We start from the raw sequence: 27,500 nt of genomic DNA, 5'->3' as shown, positions 1-27,500 counted from the left end.
TCAAAAGCTTTGTATCTATAAAACAGAGGTACACCTTCCTTGATTTTTCCATGATTCACTTCAGATTTGATCTCTCATACCTCTTCCTTTTCTGAAACCTTCTTGCTCAACGGGCATTTCTTGCTTTGGAAAGTCTTCTATTCTGTGTTGAATGATCTTAAGTAATATCTTGCTCCCATTTTAAATCAAGGCAATAGTTCTTCATTATATGAACATTCTCTTGCATCCCTTTCCTTTCACATCGGTATGTAGCCTGGTTACTTCCACCCTTTGGGCCATGTAATGTTGCTCCAGATCTGTGTACACATAGCTGTTAAAATTCTGATTTCCTCCTCCCCAACTACCTCGAAGAGTTATATTGGAACTCCATCGGCACCTGGTGCTTTTCCATTTGCCAGCTCTTTTAAGGCTCCACATACCTCACACATTCTATCACTTTTGTTTCTTGCTCGTATTATCTTTCTTTGAAGGTTGCCATCATATTATATTGTTATCTTCTTTGTGTAGAGTTTTGGAATAGTCCTTCCATCTTTCTTTCACCTGTGTTTCTTCTGTCAGATATTTTCATGTTCTACTCTTAAAGGTCCCTAATCGTATCCCTAAACTTTCCTGTGATCACTCTGATCTTTTTTTAAAAAACATCTCTTGTTTTTGCCACTCTGTTGTCACTTTCTATCTCAATGCATGCTTCTTTGAAATATTTCTGCCTTTCCTCACTTGTCATTGGAAGTCAGCATTTAGTTGCTTAATGTCCTCTCTTGATATGCTGTTGGTTTTCATTTCCCTTCTTCTGTCAGCAATATTTATTGCATCTTCTGACAACCTTTAAGCTTTCTTCTTTCTGCTGGGATGTTGTTTTTGGCCTCTTCTTTTACAATGTCTTCAACCTTTTACCACAATTCGTTTGTCATTCTTTCACCCAAGTCAAGCTTTGCAAAACGTTTTATAAAATTTCCTTTATTGCATATTGTTAAGATATGTTTTCAAGGTCATGCCTGGTCGGAGTTTTTGACCTTTCTCAGTTTGGCTCATAGCTTTGTCACAAGGAGTCCATTATTTGTCGCACAGTCTGTGCCTGGCAGTGTTTCCAGATGTCTCTCATCAGGTGAAGTCCATGTGTAGTCTGCACTTGGGTTGTTTGAACCACGTGTTTGCAATTACAAGCTCATTATTCACACAGAACTCCAGCATTCACTCTCATGGCTCATTTTCAATACCAAGTCTGTGCGTTTCTGCAAACCATAGTGCTCCTGCTTCTCCAATTTTTGCATTCCAGTCTCTCATAACAATTAAAATATCTCCTTTAGGCACATATTCTCCCAGTTCCTGCAACTTTAAAAAAAACTCCTCCACATTTTCTTCATCTGCTGCAAAAGTTGGAACATATAATCTGAATGATGGTGGTGTTCACTGGATGTCCTTTCAACCTCACTGATATTAATCTATCCTGAACTGGGTTGTATCTCAGTACTGACCCTGCCATCATCTTATTGCAAATCACTGACACTCCATTTCTTTAACAGGTTTCCTGACCAGAAAAGAACACTTTGTATCCATCAGATTGAAACTGCTCCAAAGCATTTCATCTAAATTCACTTATTGCCAAAATTACAGTTGTTGTCCTCTCCATCTCTCACTTTATTACATCCAACTTTCCCCAATTCATTCTGTTTCAATTTTGAAGCACAGAGTTTAACTTTCAGTTCTGGTGACCTTAGCGACTGGATTTCCTTGCGGATTTAATCCAGTCCCATCGTGACGGCCAGTCGTACTCATCAAAACACTTTGCTCTCCCCCAGTAACCATTTGGGTACTTTCAAACCTCAGGGATAATCTGGAACCAGAACTTTATCTTCTGGAATTCTGATTATGAGGTTATTACGCATATGTAAAAAAAAAATTTTTTAACCCAAAAAACCCGGGGGTTCAGGAGGGGACGTCAACGCAAATTTTCTGTATAAATGTGTCCCATTTAGCACCACACCCGGTGGAAGAGCATGTTCCAAGTCCAGCTCATTCCAAAATAAGCCAATTCTCAGGGGTTATAGTATAATGAAAACTATAACCATCATCGATATTAGGGGGATGAGGAGGGGATACATTGAAACAGAATGTCTGTTTGTGTGTGCGAGGAAATGCATTTAATCTTGATGGTTCTACTCGGGGTGTGTACACGAAAACATTCTACTAAGCTGGGATGGCCACGATAAACTTGTACAAAATACAGAAACATATGGAAGCAAAGAATGGTTTCTCATGCAGATTTTTCCATTCTTTGCAAAATTGATATTTTTAATTGGGCATGTGGGAGAGTCAGTACAAGCTGACTCTCGCCGCCTGCATTTCTCGTGATCTAAATGAGTCTAAAAGGGCTTCACAGTTGGGGCCCCAACTACGTGTTGTAGAAGAATGTTCTAATCAGTCAAGATATTGTTACGAATTTGGAATTCGATTGCACACAACATACAGGTTCCTTTAGTCAGCTATGTCGATAAGTGCTTGTTCCCTAGATAGCTCACCTTCCATTGTTTAAATGTTCAGAAATCGATTAGATGCACTGCCGATCGATTTAATAGTTAGGGAATGAACAATGGAGACATCCCTCGCCCTCTTCTGCGAAGAGCAAGAAGAACCCTGCCGTCCCGTGATTCACGACATTCAACAACTCCCTCCTACCCGTGGTTGAGCGGAGGGCATGAGTCATGAGTCACGCCGGGAGCGGGAGCAGGGGAGGGGGGCGGAGAAGGATAAGGACGAGATCCTTTCTTTGTTTTTGAGTAGTAAGCTTTTTACTTCGGCAGAGAGTAGTCGCTCAGCAGACCTTTGGGTCCTGCTTGGCTTGGGTTAGGGTTGAGGCCTTTGGAAGCTTTGTGCTTCGGCTGGCTCAGTGAGCTTCGGCTGCGGCCTGGCTCGGGAGGAAGATTTTTGGAGGCTTTTTGCTTTGGTGGTTCAGTGAGCTTCGGCTTCTGCTTGGCTCGGGAGAGCTTTTTGCTTCGAGCTGCTTTGTTTTGGAAGGAAGTTGAGCCGGTTGCTCGGCTCGAGCTGCGAATGGTGGCTTCTTCTTCTTCTTCTTCTTCTTCTTCTTCTTCTTCTTCTTCTTCTTCTTCTTCTTCTTCTCGGTTTGTGGAGCTCTTTGTTCTTCATTTTGGTTCCCGGCTTGGTGCGACTCATCGGCCTCTTCATGGAGGTGGTTCCTCAGGGAAGCGACGCATCGATGGGAAGGATCGGCGCCTCGTCTCACCAGCACGTGTTGAGAAGCGCGGGAGGATTTGCGGGAGCTCGGGAAGGATCGCGGCTCACGGCGATTGGGTTCAGCTCGCCCTCGCTGGAGCCCGGGTCCGAACAACTTAAAGACCACACGAGGTGGAGAGGTTCGAGATAGACTCTGGGTTTCAGCTCACCTGTCCTCCGACTGGAGCTCGTTATTAAAGGCCTCTGCCACCATTTCTTGAGTGTGTTTGCGTGTACGTGTGTCCGTGGGCCCATCTAATAAGTGGGAAATTGTTCAGTGCTTTGTGTGCTGTAAATGTTGCAATCGCATTTCGTAAAGTCGGTATAGTTCTGCTCTTACGTGCTTCCCTAGTTCCCCATTATTATTAATAAATACCCCAATTGTTAAATGTTTTCAGCTCGTCGCGTCGATTCTTTCATTGACTGAGCATTTCGTGTGTTGGGAGTAAGAAAGCCGTTGGTTTGCCATAAAAGGGGGACATTTGGACCAACGGTTCTCGGCGATCAAGCTGCTCGGAATCGCGCACGGGACAAGCTCGCCTCGGTGGTTTGTTCCGTACGAGATCCGTTGAGGGTGGAATACCCCGGTAGTTGGATCACGTGGGTATTTAGGTACATGGAAGATTGGCAATCGACCCTACCCCACGTGATCTGCCGATTGGCGTATTTCGGTTCTTGTACAAGGACCCGTCGCTCGGAGTTATCCGGGCAGCGATCTATATTCTGGGCGATCAGTCGGGCCGACCCAACTTGCGGCTCCGTTCAGAGCGGTCGGTTTGTGGCCGACCTCCCGGCCCGTAACAATATTTTGACTATATAATCCTTTTCTGATGTTTTTATTCTGGTTCTATACTGAAAACAATTCCATTCGTGACCTCTCATGGATGGTTTCTTGCCTTACCAAATAAATTATGTTGAGAAATCTTGCCGGAGCCATTTGAAAATTTTGAAGACCTTGATCATATCACCTCTCTTGCATCGATAATTCCATGAGTATACATGCCAAATCTCTTCAGCCTGTCTTGATATGGCAGATAGCTTATAGATGGCACGAGCTTCGTAGCTTTTCTCAGAACCCTTTCCAGTTTATCAGCATCGGAAACAAATGTAGGATGCCATGCCTGGTAAAACAGGTCTCACAAGGGACTTGAATACCCAGGGAACTGGGGAAGTGTATCTACACTGACATGGCTGAAAGCTTGTTTTATCAGTCCCAAGCTTCTGTTGGCCTTGTTTTATAGTTGCAGCAACATGCCTATGAAAGTGAAGATCCTTGTCTACAATGATCCCAAGATCCATTTCTTCTCGCACTGGTTCTAACATTTGATTATGCAGTTTATCAATCTCCTCACTGTTACCATTTCATAGAAGGAGCACTCTGTATCTATGAGTATTAAAAGGCAGCTGCCATTATCTACAGCTTGAAGCAAGTCTCTCTGAAGTGAACGCATTTGAGATTATTCTCGGCAGGCCTGTAGATCTTTGTGCCATCTGCATAAATCAGGGTCTTGTTTTGCATATCCAGTGGAAGATCATCAATATACATGACAAAAAGTATCGGACCCAACATGCTGCCCTGCAGCACTCCACCTTTATCGATGGTCCATTTTGATTCTGCTCCATTTAAAAGATCACCTTCTGCATGAAGTTTAGGAGAAAAGTTTATTGACATTTGTATAAGGGATCAGTTATGCTATAGGACAAAGATTTCTCAAACACTTTTGCAAACAGTAAATTGATGACCTCTGCCACTTCTCTCAGAACTGAAGTGCACACCATCAGACACCATAGGGGCACACCAGGACCAGCAGACTTATTCACAGTAAGTTGCATGAAAACCTCTTTTTGACAACCTCTTCTGAAATGTCATCGCTGTTGAGCTCTGAGCGTTGGGTCTGCCAGTTGGGGATGGGGATGTTATTCAAATTCTCCATGGTGAAAACAAAACTCTGGAAAGCTTCATTCAACACCTGCACTTTGTCCCTGCAGTTTTCAGTCCAAGTTCCTTCTTTCCTCTGCAAGGATCCTATTCCTTTTCTGGATTTAACCTTCCGATTCATAAACTGCGACAATTTTTTAAAAAGATTTTTCTTTCATATCCACAGCCAACTTTCTATACCAGGCGTAGTGGCGTGCGCCTGTAATCCGGCTCCTCGGAGGCTTGGGTTGGAGGATCGCTTGAGGATGGGTGCTCTGCGCTGGGCCGCGCTATGAGAGGGTGTAAGGCAGCCTGGAATCATGGCGAAACCCAATCCTTATCCCTGTGTCGGAAGAGGTGACCAGGGTTGCGTCAGGAAGGGCATCCAGCGTAAAACCTGTGCCAAATCAGTATGCGGATCATAACGGATGATCCGCTGTGGCAACCCCTAACAGGAGCAGCCGGAAGACGAACAACAACAACATCCACAGCCAACTTTCTGTCATCGTTTTTATTCAAATGCCTGATTGTTTTTCATCGGTCATTTCTGATTCTAGAAAATCTTTGATATAATCTGTAATGCTCCTTGTCTCTGCATATCGCTTACATGATCTGTTTTTGCATCTGCTTAGTGCCAGAGTTCTTCTGTTTAGTGCACATATATCTTCCTTTTCCTTCTTTGGCCTTTCAATTCAATGGGTATATGCTTTTCCACTACTTGCACAAGGTTATTCTTCACCCCATCCCACGCCTGCATTCAGGGCCGGATTTAGACATGTGGTGGCCCCTGGGCAGCCTTCAGTCGTGGAGGCCCACCCTACCTTGGAATACTAAAAAGGTGACAAGACAAATTTACAGTCATCCACAAAGTATATTTTTCAAGAACAAAGAATCTGAACTTCTATATAAAATAGAGAATGAGATAAGATGAATATCTTATATCTGTTCCACTAACTACCAACTACCATTCAGGCACTCACAAATACATTTTTCCTTACAATTTTTTTTTTCCATGAAATATGTGGAGGCCCCCTGGGTGTGGAGGCCCCTGGGCAACTGCGCCCAGCTTGCCCATTGCCTAAATCCGGCCCTGCCTGCATTTAACTCAAATTTTCTAGTTGATCACTCCAATCTAACTTCACAAGTTACAACTTTATTGCATTGCTGTCCCCTTTGCCGTAAACGAATCTGTCCTTCTTTGACCTGTCCTTTACTTGGAAACCGAATGTTATCGCGAAAAAAGAAATTACACTCAGGGAAGCAACAGACTTGGCAGCATGATGGTTAGTGTCCGCTCTGAGTCGGGGAGGTCGGCGGATTTGGTCGTGATTAATTTGCTTTTGTTGCTTAGACGTCTTTATATATTAAAACTGATAATCCCACCCACATCAAATGCCGACGAGTAAAAAAAAAAAAAATATATATATTGTCATATTGCAGTGCAACATAAAAGGAGCGGGTGTTTTTAGTAGGGAGGGAGTATAGGGAGTGGTATACATACTTGTAGATTAAAAATAACAGAATTGACATTTGTTGGACTTTTGGAAGTGTCTTGTTTGAAGAACCTTCTGAAAATCCCCCTATTATTTATCTGTAATAAATTAATGAACAATATCAGTGTGGTAATCAATATCACTGTCATCATCATCATTACGGTAATTGCGGTAAGTGTGAGAGGCCTTTCCAGGGAAACTACAAGGTGTAATCAGAGATTGCAGAGTCTTGCCAAGACTTTGTTTTGTGTGGTGCTTTCATGCTGGTGTGTTTGAGTGTTTGTGTGGTATGTAGAGGATGCATTGCCAATACAGGTTTATGTTAATGCAGAGGACAAACAGAAATTGTTTTATTTTATTGTATACATTCAAGTTCCAATCGTATGCGTTTCAGAGACGAACTCACATTACGATCGCACGCAATTATAGACATACACGTGTTTTAATAATACGTACTTTATAGACGTGCTTGCATTGTAAGAGTACTGACTTTATAGGTGTATTCACATTCTAATTGTACATACTTTATACAGGTACTCGGTTGAAAAAAGATAACGTGTAACACTGGCTACCACCGGGTGGCATTTGTGGCCCAGGTTAGCACATTGCGTGTGGACAGAGGACAGACAGATGGATTCAAATGTAATAACCTCTGTTGAGGGTAATAAATCTGATACTTCCTGCAGCAGCCTGTTTTGATTATGTGTCATTTATCTTCCTAATGGATATTTATTTATTTATTAAACAAGCATTTAATAGCTTTTGGGATTTATACATTTAAAAATTCACAGTGCGAATCCTTTTGATGATATTCAATGCTTTTTTGAGCAAATTAATACTGGCCATGTAAATTGATTTGAAACCCTTTCCATTAGGATCAAAATTTTAAAGCACAATGAGGGATGGATTATGTTGCGTCTTCAAAAACACAGATTCTTAGAACAATGGAATGTTGGATTCCCATATTATGCAAAGCTTATTGACCAATTCGGGCTGGCAGGATGGCCGAGAGGTACGCACACGAGCCTCTGAACTGTCTAGCCTGGGTTTGAATGTTCTTCTTGTTCAGCCATTAATCATATAGATAGATCATATGGGAGTCACTATCATTTAAATGTTATCGGAGTTGCGATCATATGGCAGTCGCAATCATATGTGACCCAGCCACTTCAGGAAAGTCACCGTCTTGACTGCATCATTCAACGCGTCCTTCATTGTTCGGGTGTAGGTTTCAAACACATCAACTCCTGCTTGAGCGTTTGCTGATCATTCAGTGATGAAATGATTCAAATCATCAATTGATCCTTGGCAATATGAACAGTTGTCAGATGCTGTCAGACCAATTCTGCGCTTGTAAGCTTGCAGTAAAAGACCGTGGCCTGTTCTCAGTCTTGCACCGGCAGTAGATTCACATCTTGAGAGGCCCAGTCTTTCTCCAAGCTTCATAAGTCCTAGCCCAACAATGTCGTAATGTTTGTCAGATGTGGTATATGAATCTAGGCAGTTGTGAACATGTCGTTTAATTTGTGATTCAGGTGGTTTCACATGAATTGGTGAATTTGATTGTGATAATAAAGTAGCTTCTTTGGATGTTTTGTCAGATGCTTAATTTCTAATCAAATCAGCATGGCCAGGTACAAACTGCCATGTGAAATGGATATCATTGACTTTGATAAGATGTTCCATATGATTTCAGATATGATCACATAGATTGTCAGATTGATTTAATGGACCGTGCTTCAGTTCAATGACTGATGCTCGCAAATCACTGCAAGTAAGTATCTTTGTACCTTGGATAAGCAGTACTCCTTTTAACTATGCGAGTAAACCGTTGATTTCTGTGAGTTCTGCCTGGTAATTTGAAGAACTACAACGGCACTTGGTAGAGTGCATATATATCTCCACCAGGCTGAACAGTATACGTTTCATATCCAACTGATAGGCCGGATTTGCATCCAGACCTTAACCAAAATCTAATCAGCTTGTTCTCCACCATCGAGGCTGGTCGACGGTGATCCATCCGTGTCTGCTTTTGGTAACTCAGAGCATTAATTCCACTGCAGCGTCTTTCTCTGGGTGAATCAGATCTTGAGAATGTAGTAGCTAAAGTAGTGTGTATGTTAACTCATTGTATCAGCAGACCATGCTGCTGTACTTGGAGGAACAATTATCCTTTCTTTTAGCCATCCAGTTTACCCTGCTTTGATATGGTCTTTGTTCTTGTTGGAGAAAGGGTTGTAGAAGATTATGAGGGATATCACAGAAGATCATGGCTGCTTGTTGTTGTCGTCGCACAGCAAATGGCTCCTGGTCAGCCTCTCTGATTAAAGATGTTTGCGGTGTGGAGCATAATTACATCTCCAGATACAATTCCACACCTTGATGACGTGTGAATTCGAGTTGTTCAAGGTTTGAATCTGCTGTTCCTGTCATACAGGCAGCTGTACAATATTCAGCACATGAACGAATGCAGGTGATTTATAGACTGCATAGATCAGAAGCACCGGCAACCAGGTATATTCACTGATAGCACGCATAACATTCATTCTCTTCTTCATTTTGTTTATATTCTCAATGTGTTGTTGTCAAAATGAAAGTATGCTGTCAAAAGTGATTCCAAGGAATACTGGAGATGTTTGATGTAGTAGTTGTGTTTCACTGTAAAGAAGGTGAGTTCTACAATGTGCTTCACTGTGGTCAAGTGAGAAAACTGTTGCCTCTGTCTTCTTTGTCCTGACCTCCATCTTTCATTCTTTGGCCAATTGTTCCAATACATAAAAAGATTTTAGTACTTTTTCTTCTGCTGAAGCAATAGACTTGTCTGTATACTATAAAGCCAGGTCATCTGCAAATAGTGAAACTTTAATGTCTTCTGACATCTGATCTGTTATATCATCTGTCATAACAAAAGCATCAAATAACAGAGGGGAGAGACTTGCTTCTTGGGGAATGCCATCTCCAAAAACTTTGAAACAACTATTTTGTCAATGCAAGCATACACAAGCTTGGCGATCATTCAGAAAGGCACAGATCAATGAGCCAAAATATTGTGGTGATACTTGGGATAACTTGTGCAGGAGTCCAGGGGTGTGCTCCGTGAACAAGCAGCTTGCTATGTCTTGCTAAGCCAGCCGTTCCATATCAAACACTTTGCAAGCCGCTTGGCAAGTGGAGAAAGCGATCAAGGGCTGGGTTGTGTTCCGTTGGTAAGCGGCTTGCTATCATGGCGTGCTGTCACTTTCCAAATCAGTCGTTCTGTATCAACTGCTTTGTGAGCCACTCACCTTGCCATTCAGCAAATGGAGCAAGTGGTTAAGAGAGATGCTTCGTTGTGTGAACAAAAATGACTGCCGTAGTTGGAATCAAAATTAAACGACAACCAATGAAATGTTTGGAGGCATACCCATTATGTAATCTCAAAAAAAAAAATATATATATATATTTATATATAAACATATATACAAAAATATATATATATATATATATATATATATATATATATATATATATATATATATATATATACATATATATATATATATATTTATTACAAAAACTCATCTTGCATATACAGTATGTATGTATGCATGTATGTATGTATGTGTGTTCCTGAAATACAGCCAAAATGGTACACGATAGTGCAAAATATTTCGGCCCACATGACTCACCATTATCCTGCGGTGTGCAGTATCAAGTTTCGTTAAAATCGGGGAACGAAGAAATTATTAAAAAATCAATTCCCGATTCAGTCAATCTCTTCGGGAGAATTTGATCAATGCAAACAACCTCAGTGGTATAGTTCGCTGGAGCTATTTTTTTAACCTCCGCCATCTTCGAAGATGGATGGAGGTTACTGTTTTCACCCCTTTCTGTCTGTTTGTTTGTTTGTGAACAGTATTACGGAAAAACTCCTCGACGGATTTCGACGAAACTTGGTGGGGGGGGGGGGGTTAGGTATGGTTCAAGGATCATGCCATTAAATATCGGACTTGGTGAAAATTTTGGGTTGGGTTGGAGGTTGAATTTTTTTGGGTTGGAGGATCGCTTGAGGACGGGAGCTCAGCGCTGGGCCGCGCTATGAGAGGGTGTAGGGCAGCCCGAAATCATGGCGAAACCCAATCCTTATCCCTGTGTCATAACAGGCAACCAGGGTTGCGTCAAGAAGGGCATCCGGCGTAAAACCTATGCCAAATCAGTATGCAGAACATAACGGATGATCCGCTGTGGCGACCCTTCCTCGTATTCTGTAGCCGCTGCAGCCACGGGAGCAGCCGAAAGAAGAACAACAGTACTTGGTTGGAAGTTAATCATCAATTGACTTGGAAAAAAAATTCATGTCGGACGTTTAGTCTTAGAGATGCCATTTTAAAACCCATCTTTCCGGATCGAAGAAGAAATCGGAATGGGAGCTCTAATGATGTAGCATTTCCTACGGATTTCCTATGACATTCTCGAGGTACGCATGCTCACTTTCGAGCTGTCCATCCTGCGTTTGAATCTCGACCCAGGTATAAACTGTCATGCTGTTGTTTCGCAGGCAGGGCGATTCACCATTCTGTACGCCATTCCTCGGATGGTCACCAAACTGGGAATCCCGTCTGCTAGCTTTAGTTTATGGACGTTAACGATCCCACGGTGTTCTTCACGAAGAATAGGCATGTTATTGCTGACATCCTGAACAAATTGAAAATCCCTACTCTTCGTCTAACTTATTGGGGGGAACATCACAGGCGCATTCCCAACAATGATGCACACTTGCAGCCGCATGCTGTAAACGGAAGAACAAGATTCCTTTGCTTATTGTGAACAACTGTTGCCCCACTGCCCCACTGCCAGTTAATTGCTTTTCTATCCTCCGTCACCTCTCTATTCCACAAGCCGAGATCCTGTATTGAACGATTAAGGTAAATTACCACGTTACTGTGATTATACTCATACTAGAAGAAACAATAATACTTTACAAAACTTTTGAAGCCAAATGGTAAATGCAGAACACACCCTTCCCTCCTCCCCTCCTCCCCCCCCTCCTTCCCCCCTCCACCCCCCTCGTTGATATACAATTTATAGCCATGGATGAAAACTTGGCATTTAAAGATGACTGCATTGAAATGTTTGTGTAAAGAAGAGTGGAAATTTTGTAATGCAACTGTTCTCCAAGTTGAGATTCATAGATGTATATTTCATTGAGAAAAGAGATTCGTAACAGTTTCAAAACTTTGGCAATGATTTCTCATGATTTATAATGGAATGAGTTTTAGCTTTTCTCCATTTGCTCAAAATTTCCTTACATTGCTGAACCCATCTCTACTACCCATTTCCAGTGCCTTGGCTGCATCCTCAACCACAGTTTCTGCTCGAAAATAGGCGTATGCACCCAAACTACATCCACTGCAATATCCCTGCTACTTGCCTTCCCCATTTTGAGCTTTCCAACCCTGAATTTCAAATTATACAGATCAACGTCTCCCTCCTCAATCTCAATAAACTAATCTGCTATCTCTCTACTGTTCTCCCAACTCTGACAATCATATACAACTCTTTGACCACCTCACCACCTGTACTGAGCAAATCCCACAATCTTCTCCATTTTCTGAAATGACTATTATTGGGGATTTCAATATCCACAATTCCTCCTGGCTTTTCCACTTTTCCCTCACCAGCCAGGCTGAGACTGAAGCTGAAGCCTTTGCTCTCCTAAATGACCTCTTCCAACTCATCTCTCAACCCACTCACCATTCCTGACTGCTCCTCCAATGGCTCCAACAGTCTGCGTCTTTTTCTCACTTCCAAACCTTGTCATTAAACTAATATCATTGTTGTTGCACTTGTTGATCCTCTGACCACTGCCTCATTATCACCTGCCATCCATTCCAACAGGATCAGTATTCTCAGTCTACCTCCCATGTCCTTTGGCATTATGACTGCCAACTGGATGGCCTTCACCATATTTTGCACATTACCCCGGCAAGACTCCTTTTTCTCTGTTGATGCTTCCATTGCAGCAGACCAAATCACTGAAATCATCGATCCTTATAATTATGTCTCATCAGATACCCCACTCATCCAAATAAAGAAGAGCCTCATCCTCCAAGTGGGTTTAGAGGGTTGTGGAGTAGTAGCTGAAACCAGAATCCTATCCAGGTTCCTCCTGATGACTCCATATTTGCTCTTTGATTATTGGGGTTCCGTCTGATGACTTCAATGCAGTATTTGTCTTCCGTTTAACTATTATTGTGCATCACCTGAAAGCAGGATGGGGGTACCTTGAAAAACCACCTCTTCAAAGCCAGGAAAGCTTCACCTTCAAATCATAGTTACAGTGCTTATGTGGATACCTGCAACAATTGCAAGAGCATCATGTGTGCAACCAAAGCATCCTTTATCCAGCAAGCCTCTGAAAAGCTGTCCTCTCTCCGCAGCAGCAGTCATGCCTTCTGATCTTTGGCCAAGTGCATCTCCACTAGCTTCTGTGAGTCATATTTTCCTCCTCTCAAAAACCCTGAAGGCTCCATCTCCAGCTCTCCAAAATCCAAAGCCAAAAAATTTTTCCTCTCAGTTTGCTGGCAAATATACTCTGGATGACTTCAATAGAACTCCTGCATTTTTCTAAATCCAACTTCCTTATGCTTGTCATAAAATTTTCCAGTCGCAAAGTTCACCAGACCCTGCTCTCCCTTGTCCCCAACAAAACCAATGGTCCAGATGGCATTGCTGCTGTTGTCCTCAAACCATATTCTCCCGAACTTGCTCCTATTTTCTCTGAGATTTTAACCTCTCCTGCTGTACCAGTATTTCTCCAACCTCCTGAAGAAGGGCAACATGACTGATCCCTCCATTTATGATAAAATCGTTTTCACTTTCAATATCTCCAACATCATGGAGTTTCTCATGAAAAAAACAACTTTTAACCAACCTCAAATCCTGCTCTCTCCTCAATTAACACCAATATGGCTTCTGTAAACTCAAGTACACTGGTGACCTCCTGGCCTATATTGCCGATGAATGGATTCAGCTCTCGAGTACTTTGGAGAATGTTGAGTTGTTGTGCTGAACCTCAGAAGTCTTTGACTGGTCTGAAACAAAGGGATCCTAATGAAGCTCCCAATGTATGGTATTTAGCCTCAGGTCATCTCTTGGTGGTCCAGCTTCCCACTGGGTGATCAATCTCAAACTGCATTGATGGTGCCCTCTCTGACCCCCACCAAGTTAATACTGGTGCCCTTCAAGATTCTGTCATCTCACCCTCCCCCTTTCTTCATTTCATCAATGACCTCACAGCTACTAACAACCCTGTCCATTATTTCACTGATGACTCTACCCTCCACTCCACCACCAGTTAAAAGTCCCAATACACCTCCTCCCAGGTCCTTGCTGCCAAATAACTCTCAACTGTTGTTTCCATCAGTTGTGACCTCAATCTCATCTTGCAATGGAGCTCTGTCAGCCTTATCTCCTTCAACAACCTTATCTCCAATAATCAAACCCTCCATACATCCAGCAAGATCAATACACCACCCATCCTCTTCTCATGTCCAGCTCTCAATTCCAGCAGTCCTCCTCTTGTATATGCTCGTTGTTACCAACTCCAGAAATCTCTCCTGGCAGCCACACAGCCTTAATATCACCAAATTCGCCTCCAATAAACTTGGTTTCCTCTTCAGAGCTCACATATATACTTCAACTTCCATCAGCTTCTTACCTCCTACAAATCCTACAAAAGTCAGACCAATGATAGTATGTCTGGGGAAGCGCTTCTCCTTCAGTCCTTGGTTTTCTTGATCGCATCCGAGCTACGGCTGCCAAACTGATTAATAATCCATTTATCTAGCCATCTCCAACATTTGGCCCACTGTTGAGCAGTTTCTTCAATCTGCCTCTTCTTCAGTTACTACCACAGTCAGTGCTCTGTCAAACTCTCCGTTTTCTGTCCCTCCTCCTCTTCACTCTGTTCATAACACCCAACAACCTTGTAATTGTTACCATTTGTGTTATCCTGCCTTTTCTCCATACCAAATGTCATGATCCCTCCTTCCACCTACATTTCCCCTCTTTGGAATGGCCTCCCCGGCAGTGTATTCTCAACTTCTATCTAAGTACAACAATACAAGTTATGAATCAATCATCTAGATGTTGTTTAATCATTACATTTTCCCATCTTCTTTCTTTTCTTTTTAACCAAAGGGGACACTCTTGGTTTTGGGCTTGACCCTTACTCTGTGGTGTTAATTAAAAAAAAAATACTTTGGGAGTTTCCCAGCTTCATGGATCCACTGCTTACTCGAGATAGTTACAGACCAAGAAAGGTAAGGATAAGCATAATGGTGAGAACCATCCTACCCCTGTGATGAACTTTTAATTTTGCTAAAGTTCCAGCATGTGGTACATTTAATTTGGAGATTAGCCTACTGTTTTGGAAACGATAGGGTGTCCACAAAGTCTCGTTCCAGTTTTGCTGGAATAACGTTTTAAAACCAGAACACGACTTTGTGGACACTCTGTTCATCAGATCTTCAACATATACAAACAAATTTTGATACATATCTAAACCAGCAACCAGATATGTTATATAACCACCAGCTCTATCTGTCCCCAAATGAATGTTCTTCCCAAAGCTTAAGTTCCTTTATATAGAAAACATTAGAATGGCTTTTGTTATGCAATATATATATATATATATATATATATATATATATATATATATATATATATATATATATATATATATATATTCGCATGGAAATTTAAGCCTGCTAACAGAAAGCTTTATGGTAATTGTCCATTACCACTGGAGTTATCCTGCTATCTTCAAAGTAAATATTGAACTTTGGGGTAAAAATTCCTGTAGTTGTCCTTATTGGGGTTATAAATAATCAAGAGTGAAATATTCATCTGAAGTAATGCAACAAAAAGGAAACATCATGGTGGTCTGATCAAAAACTAACAGTTACCTTATATTAGTTGGGATCAAATAAAACACGTACAATTCAATTTCACATGGGAAATTGAATGTATATAGTCTCAATTTTGTCTCGTTTTTGGCCAGAGTACTGGCATGCAATAGCTTACTGCTTGAAAGCTACCACAATATCTTTAATATGCACAGCTGAATGGAAACATACATAACAGCTGGTTTAATGTCTTTTCAAAGGACCGTTTGCACGACTGTGCACTGCCTTTGTTTCAATCAAATTCAGTACATTTGGGGGAAAAAAACAAACAAACTAAGACAAATCAGCTTGAGCAGCTTACCAATTTATCTAGTATTTCAAGCAAATAGAATGGTTATTCAGCCCACTATAAAAAATGTGAAGATTACTTGTTTCCAGTGCTGCTGACGGGCAAACTGTAGAGTAACGTCCGAGAGAGGAAATGCTAAGCCTGGCGTTGGCTTCATGATTAGGGTGTCTGGCTTGGGATCTTAGGGTCCTGAGTTAGAGCCCCGTTGGCCACTGAATTAACACGAGGTATGGTTAACTCAGCCTGTCATCCTTCCAAGGTCAGCAAAATGAGTCCCAGTGTACTGGTATAGGGGTACAGCATCAGCAGCATAGTCGTGCTCCAACAAAATGATAGCTACCCAGCAGTCAAGCTGATATATGCAAGAAGGAGGAAATGCTGATATAAACATTCATCAAGTGTTCTGGAATCAGTTTATTGGTATTGGGAAGAAGTGGAATGCATGTGCAGTGGAAGGGTTTCTGGGTGTAGAAGAGTGAGGATCCAAATGGAAGAAAACTCACCAATCTCCCGTCGTGCCCAGGACGGCCACGTGGTCCTGGTGGACCAGGCTCTCCCTGTGGCAACAACACTTCACGGTCATGCTGGTTTTTGTGTTTCACATTTTATCCTTAGTTCAAGCCAGATTTATCAAAAATGCATTTGGTTTTTGTTGAGAAACCATAACTAACCTGTCTGGACAAGAGGGGCTACCGATGTCATTGTCTTTATGACCTCCTCACAGCCTGGTTCAATAACCTCAAAATGAAATATCAAGTAAGCTGCTAAAGACTTACTTTGAATTATATTTGTAATGGTGAGGAATACTTAATTGTGTCATCGATCACAAAACAAGGCTTTATGAATCTTCCATGAAACTGATCATGAGAGTGCACTGGCCATGAATATTTGTTGCCTGGTAGCCTTTGCATATCTATGAAGACGTAGACTTACATAATCTTATGTTAAAAGTGAAAAGGAGAAAGAGGGAAGGGGTTGAAACCCTTAAATATCCACCTTTTTTACGATCTTTTCAAAAAGTTTATTTTAGAAAATATGCAGAATGAAAACCATTTTTATATCATTTTTCAAATATCATTCAGTGTTCAAACTTTCCTCACAAATTTAATGTTGCACATTGTTATTGCAATGTTAGCAAAGAACATGTATTTTTTTTTTATTTCCGACTAGTGCATTCAGCCCCACACATGCAACTTTAGAGCCATCAGTTCGACTCAACAGAACAAACTTTGTCCAGTTGGGAACTATCCAAAGGTTCAACAAATTATGATCCTTTTTAGCTCCTCTCGTTACTCCATACAGTATAAATCAAGGCTCATGTAAATGCTAAATGGATGAAGGGTTAATGTAATGACAAAATAAGTGGCGGGGAACAGGAAAACATTGGATACTTTGACACACTAGGTAAGCAAGAGTAGAATATATTACCATTTTCTGAGTTTCAAATGTCGTTAAATAAAATACTGCGCTGATTGTAAAAATGCAAGCTTCTGTGCTCCATTGGCAGAAATTAAAATTAAAATGTTCAGAACACACTGATTGGTGCTGATCGTACCTTGGTTCCATTTGTTCCATTTTTTCCCCGTTCTCCAATTTCACCTTGAAGGCCCTGAGATCAAAACATAATGATATTGTCACCAGATACTACAAGAGTCAGCTAATGCATGCAGAGTTAATACAAATGAGGCTTCCATGCTGGCTGAATCAAGATGTCCTGCAATTAGTAAAATGGATTGCAAGCTATAATCAGGGAGCAATAGAAAACTAGTCCATTGTAGGTAAGGCAGAGAATCTCGCCTGCTCGAAGCGAGGCTGATCAAACCTGGTTGATAAATTTCCATGATCAGATACTTTATAACAGATGAATGCAAACACCGATTGCCTCAAAGCATTTATTTGATTTTCGCACAAAGTGACTTCATTTCATGCATTGGGAAAGTCAAACTGAATTTTGATTTGGGTAAAAAAAACCAAATTTAAAGAATAACTCAAATGACAAAAAATGTAACGAAAGAAGATGCGTGACAAGAGTGTAAATTTTTTCTTTATTTACATGATTGAGGATCGAGGGGATGGAGGGTATGAACTGACAGCATGGGGCTAGTGGGACAACAGTTTGTCACAAAGGACAATATATTGAATGAACAAGAAAGCAGGGGAGAGGAACCACAAGAAGATAAAAGTAAGAGGGTTGAACTCGGCAGGCTCATTGGAGGTACAAAGAAAAAGATTGTGGTTAAGAAAGGAGGATGGCAGGGGATAGGGGTGCACCACCTTCTTGAAGCCCTGGCAGGAAGAGTGAGAATTGGCTTCTCCAGATGCCTCAAGGCCCTGTCACACCTTGACGTTTTAGCCAGCGTATGCCGACGTATGAAAAATTTAGCGAATACGCTGGCACACGTCGAATACGTTATGGGTAAGTTTTGTATTTGTTAAGAGCACGCTGAAGCACGCTGGCATACATCGTAGTACGCCAAGCGCGTCGACAAATTTTAAGCATGCTCAAAATTTTTCTACGGATGCCAGCGTATGACTCACATGTTCTGCATATGCTGGCCATAAGTTGTAGGCACATTACGCGATCGTTGACACACGTCAACACACGTTACTTGTAAGTTACTCATAAGTCGAAACACGTCGAGGTAATGTTTCGCGTCCCCAAAACTTATATATAACCTACGAGTAACATGCTTTGAACCTATGTGTAACGTATCTCCAACGCATATTGACGTATGTAGACGTATTTGACGTCTTCCGGACGACCACAGAACATACTGAACGTGTTTCTAACTTACAGCTACCGTATAATGGCGTATTGGCAGCGTTTACGGGAATTGGTATATAAAAATGGGCTTCACAGGAGGAACCAGTCAGTGTTCCAGACTCCATGGTTTTTGTTTGTTTGTTTGTTTTTCTTCGGCATGACGGTGATGTTGACACTTCGATTTCCAGTGCGGTTATGATTTAAATCGTTGAGCGGCAGCCTATTAATAGGCTATGCCACGTGATTGTTGGCGATACGCTGCCGCGCTATGCATAAGTTTGACTATCGTTGGGCATAGGTTGTGAACGCCGACAACACGCTAAGCATTCGTTGGTGTAAGTTATCCATAAGTTATCGAAACGTTCTGTTTAGTTACTAATACGTTATGCATACGTCCAACTCGTTATGAATACACCAAAAACTGAAAAAAACATCAATAGTTCAACGTACGCCAGCGTTTTACATACATTTTGATACGTTGCCATACGCTGGCGAAAACGTCAAGGTGTGACAGGGCCCTCAGGAAGGGACTTTCACATATGGGTGAAGCTAGCTGCTAGATTGAAGGATGAGGAGTAAAAACAGAGGTCACCATACTGCCTGCAAGATGAGAGCAACAGACCTTGAACTTTGACCTCATTTTTGGAGATTGCAATACCATTGAGAGCTTTCAGTTCCAAATAATCCAGGAGAGACAGATGTGATGTTGGGGTGCTAACCTATAGGGGAGACCAGTACTCCACCGAGCTAGAGACAAAGGTCATTGTAAGCTGGGTAATTGTGATTTTTCAAGAAAAGACTTGGAATGGTGAAGGGGCAAAGTCTGCGGCTGGTTTTGTAGGCCAGCTTTGCAATCTGGTCAGTGCAGGAGAGACCATGGCTGATGCTGAGGCCTATAAGTTGAAGAGACTGAACCTTTTCCAGTGGTAGACCATAGAGATAGACAAGTTGTTTCATCTGATGTTCCTTCTGGATTGACAGGGCAAGACTGAGATGTTCCATGATTGAAAGACATGTTCCATTTATCAAATCAGTGTCTAATTAATTGCAGATCAGCTGAAAGTGAGAAGCATTCATTCTTTTTCCATGTGTTGGTCAAATCTGGAGGTGCCACTTGCACCCCATTGAAGATAATATTTCCAAACTGGACTCATCATGTTTTTCTGTTATATCTTCTTCCCTGTGGTACTGTTTGCGTTTCCATCCATTTTTCTGTGTTAATGCCACGCTTGTTGTGCTGTATTTGTCGAATTTGTTTTTTGTGTTGTTCAAGACCTACTCCTTGGATAGCTGCTGTGAAAAATCTGTGTACCTTTTCAGTCCGTGTTTTTCGTTTTGCAAGCATTGTACTTTCCCTATCCACAACATTCTCCTTCCCCTCCTCACTTCAAAAACAAACAAACAAAATAATTTTTAGATCCTCGTGGAGGATCTCTAAGTCTTACTCACGTTGTTGTTCTTCTGCTTCTTCTTGTGGACTTTTTTGTTTCACAGCCTACAGTTTTCATCGAAACTTCCTGAAACTTGGCATATATATATATATATATATATATATATATATATATATATATATATATATATATATATATATATATATATATATATATATATATATATATATATATATATATATATATATATATATATATATATATATATATATATACCCTGCACAGACAGTATCCATCTCCGATTTTGAAAATTACTCCTGGAAAAAAAAAGTTATGAGGTCAAAATATCTCCGCTTTATGGAAATCGCCTAAAAAAATTATCTCCGAAACTAGGCAAGCTTTTTGAATTCTGTTTGCGGGAATCAAACAGGGAATTAGCAGAGATGAATTACCGCACATATGATACGCCACTATGACGTCATATCAATTTTTATGACGTCATTCGTACTTTTTGATATTTTTTGTTTCACAACCCAGAGTTTTCATCGGATCTTCGTGAAACTTGCCATGTATATGCAGAAAGGTCACGCACAGGCAGTAACCATCTCCGATTTTGGAAATTCTTCCGAGAAAAGAAGTTGACGTCATAATATCGCCGCTAATGGAAATCGCCTATACTACTATCTCCGAAACTAGGCAAGCTGTTTGAATATTGTTTGCGGGAATCAAGCCGGGGATTAGCACAGATAATTTATCGCAAACCTGATACATCACAATGACGTCATATTCGTTTTTATGATGTCATCATTAAGAGGACGAGGATCTCAGCTCATTTGAGCTTGTTTCACTACAAGTTAGTGGTCTGTTTTTTACCGACTCCTTTCTCATGTGTGCCATCCTCTGCTCTTTCTGTACTTTGTCTTTTTATTTTTGCAGGTTTTGCAGGGTACACACAGTCCACCATTAACCCCCATCTCGTGAATCCCACCCGTGGAACCAACTTCTACATCTTCTTCAATCTCATTCTTCCCTCCAAGTTTTCAAGACAGCTGTTCATCACCATCTCAGATCATCCTCCATCCAAAAAGAAGATATATTCTACTCCTGTTAACCCTCCCCCACCCTTCGCCTCCCTCCTTCCAAATTCCAGTTTTTCCTTCCTGAGAGTTTGCTTCTATATCCATCTTGTCAACCACATGCACCATCGCTACTCCTCATTCCTTCCAATTCCAATAATTATTTGTCCAAGTTTCCCTCTATTTTGTCTTTCAACTCTGTTGTTGGTGTTTTCACCCTCTCTCCACTGTTGCTTTTGTTCTGTTATATCCTGATCTGTTCAGTGTTCTTGCTCTTCCACAAGTCTCGACTCTGTATACAAAAAAGTGATGCAGGTGCTACCTGTCTGACAGTGGGATGGAGGTACTCTACTCATAATGTTGAGTCACCTAAAGGAAGAGAGGGTTTTCCAGAGCATTGGAGAGGTCATTTATGTAGAAGAGGAATACTGGGATTAAGATACTCCTTTTTGGCATTCCAGCCTCCACTGGGAAAAATAAAGTTGAGGCTTACATTTATAGCGCTGCATTGATTCCGTGAGTGGAGGTCAGAAATCCAGGAATTAAGGTGGCATTGCATTCCACAGGAAGAGGGTTTTGCAAGCAAATCAGGAGGCCAGACTGTGTCAAACAAACAAGATATGTCAAGGGAGAATATCCTGACCTCCTGTTTGACATTTGGAGCTTCCAACCATTGCTGAGGGACAAGCAGTGGCCAGTTAAAAGTTGATTGACTGGGATGGCATCCAGATTGATGGACAGAGTTGAAGCTCCATTAAAGGAGGAATGAAGTGATATGAGTACTAATCATAGATTCCATGTTTTTGCCTATAATTACAAATAAGCATAGTGGTCTATAGTTGATAGGATGGGTATTTTTTTTTCACCCTTTAATGGATGGGAGTGATGTTTGCCGACTTCCTTGCAGAAGGGAGGCTGCCAAGGAGAATGTCAAGCTGAATAGAGCAAAGGAGAAGCAAGATTGTCGAGTGAGACACTGATACCATCTGAGCCCATTACTAAAGCATGAGGGTTGAGGCGAGACAGAACTTTCTCTACCTTCTTGGATGAAAGGGAGACAATGTCCATACACAATGGGTACCAAGTGGGAAAGATGGGGACAGAGTGGGATGTGTTTTGTGCATGATATTTTGAAGATGTTCTGCCTTATCGTGGGCAGAGTCACAAAGATACCATTCAAGGTGAGGGATGGGATGGAGGGGGATTGTACACCAAAGACAGACATTAAAAGGTGCCACTGAGACTTTGAGGAAGGAGACTAATTGGAGACCTCAGCCTTGTTTGATGATAACAATATAAACAAATTACTAACCTGAAGGCCAAGAAGACCAGAATTCCCCGGGAAGCCCTTGACACCTGGAAAACCTTTCGGTCCACGCAAGGCAATTCCCTTGTTTCCTTTGACTCCTGGTTTCCCCTACACAAAGAAATGCAATAATTGCCTTCTGATCAAACACAAAAACACATAATCCAATATTTTCGCATATTCGCAAATTGGTAAATGTATACGGATTCCACATACAGGACCCATGTATTCGCAAGTTTGCAAGCCACCATCACCCGACCCCCATGTCACCTCACATGCATCCGACCACTTATACCGGGGATATGAGTAGTAGGTGCACAGATGTTGATATTATACAGTACTGTATTTGGTTTATCCGTGCCAAAACAAACAAAGGCTCAGAAAGTCAAATGTTTTGGCCCCAAATGGTCTTCATGAGGCATACGTGTTCAAATCTTGATTGCTGGCCCAGAAAGACAGAGTAACACAGGGCTGTAAAAGACTGTGGGAACACACAACAATTCTCATAACCACCTTTGCAGTTTAGGCTGGATTCAGTTGAGGGATAGGAGAATGACCTCAAAAGACGACGACGGCATTCTGGATTCATCTCGTCTAACTATTGCAGATTGTTACATGCATTTTTAATTGTCCTGTGTGTCCATTTCCTTCTCAAACTTCTGCAGTTACTTTGCACTTTTGCATCGACTTCATTTGTAAGGGTTTTGAGAAGGTGCCACATGGAAGGCCGTTGGCTCAGGTTAGTACTTGTGGAATGGCTGAAAGAGCAGCTAACTGGATTCACAATTGTCTTAGTGATGAGAAGCTAATAGGGTTGGTGAAGTCAGGAATAGTGTCTCGCTTGGAGGTGGTACTTAGTCAGATACTTCAGTAGTGAACCCTCAGTAAATGTCAAAAGTCGTGCTACAAGTAGTACACTTGGGATCAGTACTATGTTTGAGATCATACCACACATTATGTGGTGTGTGTGTGTGTGTGTGTGTGTGTGTGTGTGTGTGTGTGTGCGCGCGCGCGCGCGCACACACACACGCACGCGTATCTGACTTCTATGCACTCCTAAACCGTTGGACAGAATGAGTTCAAATTTTGTGGTTGTATTTGAGGTGTGCCTGTGGTTTGGGAAGGGGATGGAGTGGCAGGGGGGGGTGGGAGCGAATCATCTATGCAAGTGTGTATCGTGTGGTGCCGCTCCTGGTGGAAAGAGTGTATCACAGGTCCCAGCTCATGCTAAAATATGCCAATTCTCTGTTATAATATAATGAAAACTATAGTCATCATAGATGTTTGAGGGGTGTCCTCAATTATGTGGCGAAGGGTTGTGAGGGGATGCCCATTTTTCCAGGGTTATTTGGATATCCAGAGCAGGAATTTCTTTGCTGGTTTTTTGTGGTATATTAAATGACCAGCAAGACAAAGTTGGCATTGCCTCACAATAGCAGAGATGCGGCAAAGAGAACCAAACAAATCTCTACTGGTGATTTGGTCTCACCTGAAAACGTTCAGGACTTCACAAAGCAATCGGGTGAAGGTAGCATCCAATGATTTCTTCGTTGCTTGGGTCAAGGTCCAGGATTCACACCCATAAAGAATGATCGACTCAATCGACTCAACAGTGTTATGACTCAACATTAGTTTTGAAGATCCTTAGCTGACTCTGTCTACGGACTGGAGATCTCCAAACTTTTTTGAGTGCATGAACTGCAGCCCAAGCTTTAGCTTTTTTGCATTCTAAGTCATCTAAGTCATAGTCATTTTGCATTCTAAGTCACATATGTATCAAACACACATTTGTGTATTTTCAACGTGATTACCTAGTTCTTAAAGACACCTGACGTGATTCATTATTTATTGAAATCGATCAAAAAATATAGGAAAAAAAAACATTGTAGTTGGAGGGATTTACAAACACAAAAATTTTAATTCTGATAATTTTATAACTGCATTTGATATATTACTGAATGATCTGTTCTCAGAAAATGAATCCTTGTTTATTGTGGGTGATTTCAACACGGACCTCCTTCAATATAATGGAAATAACTCAACTTCAATATACAATTCACACCTTAGTAACTTTTGCTTACCCTTATTCAATACACCAACTCGTGTCACAAGATCCACAGCTACAGTGATTGATAATATATTAACCAATCAATATGAGTTACCAATCAATAACCAGCAGTGTGTTTTAATGTGATATAATCGATCATTTACCTGTGTTTCAAATTACAGTTTTAAATTATACTGGCCATCTTAAAAAGGTGTGTAAACAAATACTTTCACTTCATATAGACTCATTAATTCTACAATTTCTGATTAGTTTAAGGAGTTAAAAGAAACAAATCGTGAGGATACTTTGTCACTTGAGGACCCTAATTAAGCTTATAATACATTTGAATTAAGATTATGAGACTTGTATGATAAATGTTTCCCAATTTGTAATTATAAAAATACAACTGTAAAACGAAAAACCCTGGATGACGGGTTGTTGAAATTGATTAACTACAAGATGAGGTTGTCTAAAAAATTCCTTCAGAAACCTTCAATTGTTAATGAATTCAAATTTAAACAATTTTGAAATAAGTTTATTTTGTTGATTAGACAAGTAAAACAAAATTATGACAAAGAGAAGTTCTCCCAGTACAATTGAAATATTAAAGGAACCTGGTCTATAATCAATTCATTAATTAACAAAAAGAAACATGGAGATTTGAATCTCAGAATGAATTGTAATGGAGAAAAGACAGCAAATACTGAAAAAAATTCTGGTGCATTTAATGAATTTTTCACTGAAATAGGTCCTTCACAATATAGCTCAATTTCACCAAGTCAAGTTGATTTTCACTGTTATTTGAACGACCCTTACTTGAATTCTCGACAACTGAAGTGGAAGTCTGTGATATTGTTTGTTCATTCAAAAATAGTAAGGCCCCTGGTTTGGACGAGCAGAGTCCGATAGTAATTAAATCAGTTGTTGTGCACATGAGTAAGCCATTATGTCATATCTTAATTTTACATCGCATATTGAACTCATTAAGGTCACACTGGTTTTTAAAAGTGGGGACAAAACAGAACTGACACAGGTCTGTATCAGTTCTTCCAATCTTTTCCAAAATACTGCAGAGAATTGCGTATACATTCGTACAGTTCATCAAATTCCTTGACAAACATAATATTATTTCCCAGTCACAGTATGGATTCCGCACAGGTTACTCAACATATTTGGCATTAATTGATCTTACTGATTGAATAATCGATGCATTGGAAAATAATTCTCATGCTATCGGTGTTTTTGTTGACTTATGTAAAGCTTTTGACACTATTAATCATCAAATATTATTATCCAAGTTTCACTATTATGGAATCAGGGGTGTTGCACATGACTGCTTTTCTAGCGACCTTCACAATCATTCTCAATGTACGAGTTATAAATACTCTTTGTCAGAGTTTAAGCGAGTTAAATTGAGTAATCCACTGATTTAGACCGGTGACCGGAGTTGTGGGTCCACCGTTTGGAGAGGTTCTGGGCTGAAAGGATCGAAACCTCGATGAAAAACGGTGCCCAGCTGAAGATGTAGGCAGTTGGGAAATCAGTCAATTGCTTATAAGTTAAGGTTACAACTTCGAATAAAACAGCATTTGTATGTACAGTACTTACCAGTACATAATATGTGTTTGTGTGTTCATATATGTGTTTTTATGTATATGTATTATGTGTGTGTGTGTGTGTGTGTGTGTGTGTGTGTGTGTGTGTGTGTGTGTTTTGTTATGTCTAGCTTCGTGTGTGTGTGTGTGTGTGTGTTTTGTTATGTCTAGCTTCCTTCTTGGGAATACGATGCAGTAATTGGTCTTTATTTTGATTACCTGTGGTGTTCCTATGGTTCATTAGTTAGTCTATAATTGTTTATTTTGCATGTTAACGACATTCATAAATCCACTGAATTGCTTTCTTTTATTTTATACCAGCAAATACAACCCATCGCTTTGCTGATGAGGAAAATAAAGGGGGGGGGCAGAGAAAAGAGAGACACACACACACACACACACACACACACACACACACACACACACACACACACACACACACACACACACACACACACACACAGCGAGAGAGTGACAGAGATGTGGATGGAGAGTGCTGCACTTTATTAGGAGTGAGGAGGGGACAGAGTGAGAGAGAAAGGGAGAGGAGAGGAGGAAGAAAAAAAAAAAAGACAGGTGAGGGGTGGAGATGGGTTTAGCAAAGAGAATGATATTGTTGTCGACTTCCCGCCCGTCAGCGTGCGAACGGCCGCGTCTAACCAATAGCGGTCGCTTCGCCCACCGAACGGACAATCCAGTCGTGACTTTCTAGAACAACGCCAGAAACCAGTCACGGGTGGGTTTTTAATCCCACCACGGCCCAGTCTATATTCTACCCGCGCGAAATATGGTCAATCGCCGAATATCGACATGCCTAAGTACCCGCGCAGGTAACCAACCGAGGGACCGTACCTCGGCGAAGGCCTGCTTGGACACAAACCGCTTAAGCGGTCCTTTCGTTCTGGGATAACCGAGCAGGTATTATCGCCAGACCTCACCGGACCCGATTCTATTTATCGGCTATTTGAAAACGAACTATATTCCGAGTGCAAGATGAGGCAGTTCAATGAGGGAATGGACGCAACGAAAAGGTTTACATTCACACAAGGACATTTATTATAATAAAGCACGTATGCAATTAAACAAAGCAAAACACGTCTGCACCTATACAAGCAACAAAAGCACGACAAAAGAACTACAACCGTCTATTTATGATGTACAGTCACTTGCACTTAACAGCAGTTCCGACTTATTAGACGGACCCACAGACACACGTACGCACACACACACACCCAAGAAATGGTGGCAGAGGCCTTTAATAACGAGCTCCAGCTTGGAGGACAGGTGAGCTGAAACCCAGAGCCTATCTCAAACCTCTCCACCTCGTATGGTCTTCAAATTGTTCAGACCCGGGCTCCAGCGAGAGCGAGCTGGATCCAATCGCCGAGCCGCGATCCTTCCCGAGCTCCCGCGAATCCTCCGCGCTTCTCAACACGTGCTGG

The 27,500-nt window shown here is 41.3% G+C and overlaps 1 protein-coding gene across 15 annotated transcripts in view; it reads right to left on the bottom strand.

The window, feature by feature from the left end:
- LOC147026699 (uncharacterized) overlaps nucleotides 1-27,500 on the bottom strand; it is a 506,204-nt gene that overhangs the window by 209,994 nt on the left and 268,710 nt on the right. For all 15 annotated transcript variants that reach the window (XR_015058478.1, XR_015058480.1, XR_015058479.1 and 12 more), the window contains 3 exons: nucleotides 22,423-22,527; nucleotides 17,435-17,488; nucleotides 16,383-16,436 (listed from right to left, as the gene is read on the bottom strand). Coding sequence is in view for 12 of the 15 variants with exons in the window: in XM_085882416.1 (XP_085738542.1) it covers nucleotides 16,383-16,436; nucleotides 17,435-17,488; nucleotides 22,423-22,527 (213 nt within the window). In the remaining 3 variants the exon portion in view is untranslated. The remainder of the gene's footprint in view (nucleotides 1-16,382; nucleotides 16,437-17,434; nucleotides 17,489-22,422; nucleotides 22,528-27,500) is intronic.

This window comes from Eptatretus burgeri, chromosome 5 (assembly GCF_056783735.1).
Source record: "Eptatretus burgeri isolate ZD-2024b chromosome 5, Ebu_testis_v1, whole genome shotgun sequence".
NCBI classification, from domain to species: Eukaryota; Metazoa; Chordata; class Myxini; order Myxiniformes; family Myxinidae; genus Eptatretus; species Eptatretus burgeri.
Note: the sequence above shows the minus strand (reverse complement) of the source record. Positions and strands in the feature narration are given on the sequence as shown.